Below are 4,277 nucleotides of genomic sequence, written 5' to 3'. Positions count from 1 at the left end.
GAGCTTATTGGGAATGTCTCGGCGACCTTCAACTTGCACAATAATGAGAGCAAGAGCAAGGGCAATGAATACAACGTCAATAGCCATGAAAATGTGCTGCGGTGTAGAGATAGCTGCCGACCATTGAAGAGCAAGGCCCAAGATGGAAAGGCCCATGCCCAGCTTGAATGAGGTCGAGTAGTCCTCTAATCCACGCATGGGGATGCTGCTGAAGAGACGATAATAGCGACCGACACGCTGCTTGTCTTAGATGTCATCTTGCGCACTTACATTTACTCAACGCTGCGTTTCCACACGAGTCTATCGTTGTCTCATCAAGCAGGGTATTGTTATCTGCCGGGTTAGCATCGAATGCAGCAGCTTATGGCGGATTGTGGTAACGCGTATAATGGTGGGATAAAGGATGGCCTTTTCCACGGCAAAGGTACTGCGATAGTCTCAAAACGCCCAATGTTAGCTTCGCTGTAGGCACGCTAATATATCAGGGAAATGAGAAGTACGAGGGTGATTGGGTATACGGCAAACGTGAAGGGCATGGACGTTTCACGTAGGAATACTTTATGAGCTGACCGTCGTATACGAGACTGAGGTCAGGTACAGTGATGGTGCTGTGTACGATGGCCAGTGGGTTGATGACCACATACAGGGTTACGGGGTGAGGGGAGGTGACGAAACAGATAGGGAAGGCATTTTGGGGGTCTCAGGTTAGCCATTTCGCCTCTGGGAATACCTATGAAGGGAACTGGGAGAATGGCCGTATCAATGGTACTGGCAAACTGAAATACAACAATGGCGATGTGTATGAAGGAGAATGGCATGTAATAGCTTCAACATCTAGTATGGTGTAGCCGTTTGGGTGTCATCCTCTCGCTGGGTTGGTATCCGGTTCGATCCCATCATATGGTTGATATTGCCTTTCAGGATGGCAAGATGCACGGTCACGGCGTATATCGCTATGCCGAGGGAGATGTGTAATACAGCTGGGCTAAGCTTACTAGTCAGAAGCCTTCGCTGTAGATATGATGGTGAATGGCGAGAGGATAAGAGACATGGCAGGGGTACTGTCACGTATGTATCTGCTAAGGGACAGGTAAGGAAAGTGACATGCAAGGTCTGCTGGAGATGTGGCGCATCAGATTGTCGAGAAGTACGAGGGTGATTGGGTAAATGGAAAAATGCATGGTCAAGGCACCTACCAAGTAATAGAAGTCTACCACATAGTCTTCGGAATTTTTGATCGATTTTAGTATGCTGATGGTGGCATTTACAAGGGGGAGTGGGCGGATGGTAAAATGTGTGGCAAGGGTGTGTACACTTTCCCCAATGGCAATCGTTATGAAGGTAATACTGCGATGTTTGTGCAAGAGTTTACTCACTCCACTTGTGTGGAAATCTTGTCGTACTCGACCGTTTGAGTTCATGTGATCACTACTGTGCATCTTGAGGCCACTATTGCCCTCCCCGACGGGAATACCAACAAAGGTCGTATCGTGATTCGTGTAGGTGATTGGGTTGATGATCTCAAAGAGGGTTACGGTGTACTCACTTACACCAATGGGGAGCGGTACGAAGGTCAGTGGAAGCAGGATAAGGTACTATATACATTTGCCAGTTACCGCAGTATTTTTCCCTCAGGTGCACGGCAAGGGGACTCTAGTGTACACTTATGGTGACAAGTACGTTGGTGAGTGGATGGATGCTAAGAAACACGGCGAGGGCGAGCTCATATACTCTAATGGCGACAAGTAAGGCCTAAATTCAACGCTGTGTCGGGACTGTAAGGTGCAGGTTCAAGGGCCAATGGGTAGATGATCGAGCATGTGGTTATGGAGTTTTTGTGTACGCCAATGGCAATAAATACGAAGGGCAATGGCAGGACGATAAGAGACATGGTAGTTGTACGCTCAGTTTGATATTGATTTTGAGTGGCACCTGCGTGGAACTACTATATAGTAGATCGGAGGTTGTTGCTGAGTGACAGCGTTCATATCGTCTCTTTGCTATTTGATGACAACACTATGTTGCATAATACTTAACGCTATTGATACCAACACTGAGGAGCAATGGGAATCCAAAGCGCTTTCTGTTATCTCTCATTTACTCAGTCTTTATGATTGTGTGAGGATGTCCACAGTTGGGGAATGAGTTTTCCGTCTCAGGTCGCGGTCTGTTCACTTGTGCTGAAGACGGTAGTAGCTACGAAGGTGACTTTGCCTTCGGTCGGAGAGAGGGAAGGTAATAGGAGCTCTTTCGCAGACTCGGGCTGATGAAGATTTTGCATCTTTCAGGGGTATCTTGCAGTTCGACAGCGGCCATGTGTTATCGGGGATCTGGAGGTAATATGCGGCGAGTCAGCGGACTCTCGCTCACTCCAGGAATCATATCTTTTCTGTGCAGTGGAAATAAGCATCAGAATTAAATAGTGAATGTCCAGAGTGTCATTATCCCATGGATGAGTTTCAATGATAAGTGCAATGCGTCGGTTCCCGGGATAATGATGGTAGTGAAGAACTCTACATAAGATTGAGTAGCTCAGAGACGCTTTCAAATGGAGTTTCAGTGGTCTCGAGAAACGTAGAAGTGCAGTTAGGAAGGAGTGCACCCATTAGAAGGGGTAATCGGTGTATTTCAGGCATGGGGAGCTAACCCAAGTTACTGATTTCGAGTTCGCGGAGAGCTCACCATGGAGGAATCCCGATCTTTAAGATGTTCTAGGAGTATCTCCCAAGTCCATCACACATAGCAGCACCACCAGCATCTCTGTTGAGAATCTCGTGTATGCGTGCTGATTATCGACGGTGATGATGCTGTTCCTGTAATCTTACGATTGATGAGCTCGCGCTAGTGTGTATTGATATTAGCTGTTGATTGGTGAGTTTTTAATTGAAAGGGGAAAGTGTCACTGGAGGGTTAAACAAGAGGTTTCATTGACCATTGGGATGGACGTGTGGGATCCTGAGAATATCATTCTGTGGATGACATGGTCTCGTGTCTCGTATATCACATGTTTTGGATCGGCATGAAGGTTTGCGGAAGCACATCGTTATGTTCTAGAGTCCAGTGTATTCATCTTGAATCGGTTTGACTTTGCTTTTCTGCTATTCAATCGTTGGATTAAGGGAATGCAGATTCTCCAGAATGCACTGATGATGGATCTAGATTTAGCGGTAGGATCTTGGCGAATGTGCCATCGGAGTCGTAGTTCTATCGCCCGCCCATCAATACGTGGTAAATCATCATGATCAATATCACTGATGACGCTATTATAAGTAGATAGAGGAGCCAATACACCTCTTCTCTCCACGAATCAGAAACGTAGCGAGTCTAACGAGTATCGTTAGACGCGTACCGTACTCATCGATGGCTGCACGCATGCGCATGGCAAATGCTGCACCACCTTATGCTAGCCCAAAGACTGTCTTTAAGACACACAGTGCTACGCAGGTACAAAGAGAAGGTACACTGGTACACTTCATCGCAGCAGTACAACAGTGGTATAGCTAGTACTGTCTACAGATCGATCGAACAGATGATATATAGTTTATCCGATCACAATAGCAATGTTTTTGCTGAGTTCCGATGAACTGCAGCGAAGGTTGTTCACTACTGAGCTTTGTGTGTGGAGACATTTACAGGAATACCTGTGTGTGACAGGAGTCCGAGACCATTTCGGACATCGGGCACGCATAGGTTTTTGATACGAAATCTTCATGTCGATCTCGCCCCGCACTATTGCTCGTTATGGATTTCAGTTTATGATTGACAATGATCGTTGATCACCATTGGAGAGAAGGAACACGTTTGAGCTCCATTGAATTGAAGGTTAATTTACTATTCGTAACTCAACTGCAGTGTCAGAACCGAGGCATTTCCGCTGCGAGGGAATACTACAGGTGATTATGATAACTATTCGCAGTATGTATCTATACATTTTAAGTATAGTACGTATCGCTCGAGCAATTATAGTTCTTCACAAGGTCTGTACAATCCGAGTTCGATGTATATTCGTACGTATATTCACTTACATGATGTGTGTGAGAAATGTACGATACATTTCGAAGTGTTTACCTTCACGGGAGTCCCTCCCGGCTCGAGAAGACCGCGACTTGAAAATCGGGCCGGAATGATCGGACAAAAACTCGGAATGGCCTGTTACTGTATTAGAGTGAATCTAATTGATTCCGACCGGGTTATGTCCTAACTTAGGACTCCTGAGTGGATGTTAACCTGGAGTCCTCACCGTTCCTCACAGCTTACTTGACCGACGGAGTGTAGCT

General features: G+C 46.2%; 1 protein-coding gene across 1 annotated transcript; it reads left to right on the top strand.

Moving 5' to 3' along the window:
- Positions 1-351: 351 nt before the first annotated feature.
- Positions 352-2,705, top strand: Pmar_PMAR008494 (nexus protein 1, putative; the record flags this gene model as incomplete). The annotated part of the gene is made up of 14 exons (XM_002768688.1): positions 352-424; positions 469-547; positions 595-655; positions 705-818; positions 922-971; positions 1,018-1,090; positions 1,137-1,199; positions 1,248-1,341; positions 1,504-1,592; positions 1,636-1,745; positions 1,789-1,892; positions 2,160-2,235; positions 2,289-2,336; positions 2,633-2,705. The coding sequence occupies 14 exons, from the start codon at positions 352-354 to the stop codon at positions 2,703-2,705; spliced, it is 1,107 nt and encodes a 368-aa protein (XP_002768734.1).
- Positions 2,706-4,277: the final 1,572 nt, after the last annotated feature.

The sequence above is a fragment of the Perkinsus marinus genome (genome assembly GCF_000006405.1).
Source record: "Perkinsus marinus ATCC 50983 genomic scaffold scf_1104296967466, whole genome shotgun sequence".
NCBI classification, from domain to species: domain Eukaryota; phylum Perkinsozoa; order Perkinsida; family Perkinsidae; genus Perkinsus; species Perkinsus marinus.
The sequence above is the reverse complement of the archived record's forward strand: the minus strand, read 5'-3'. Positions and strand labels throughout refer to the sequence as shown.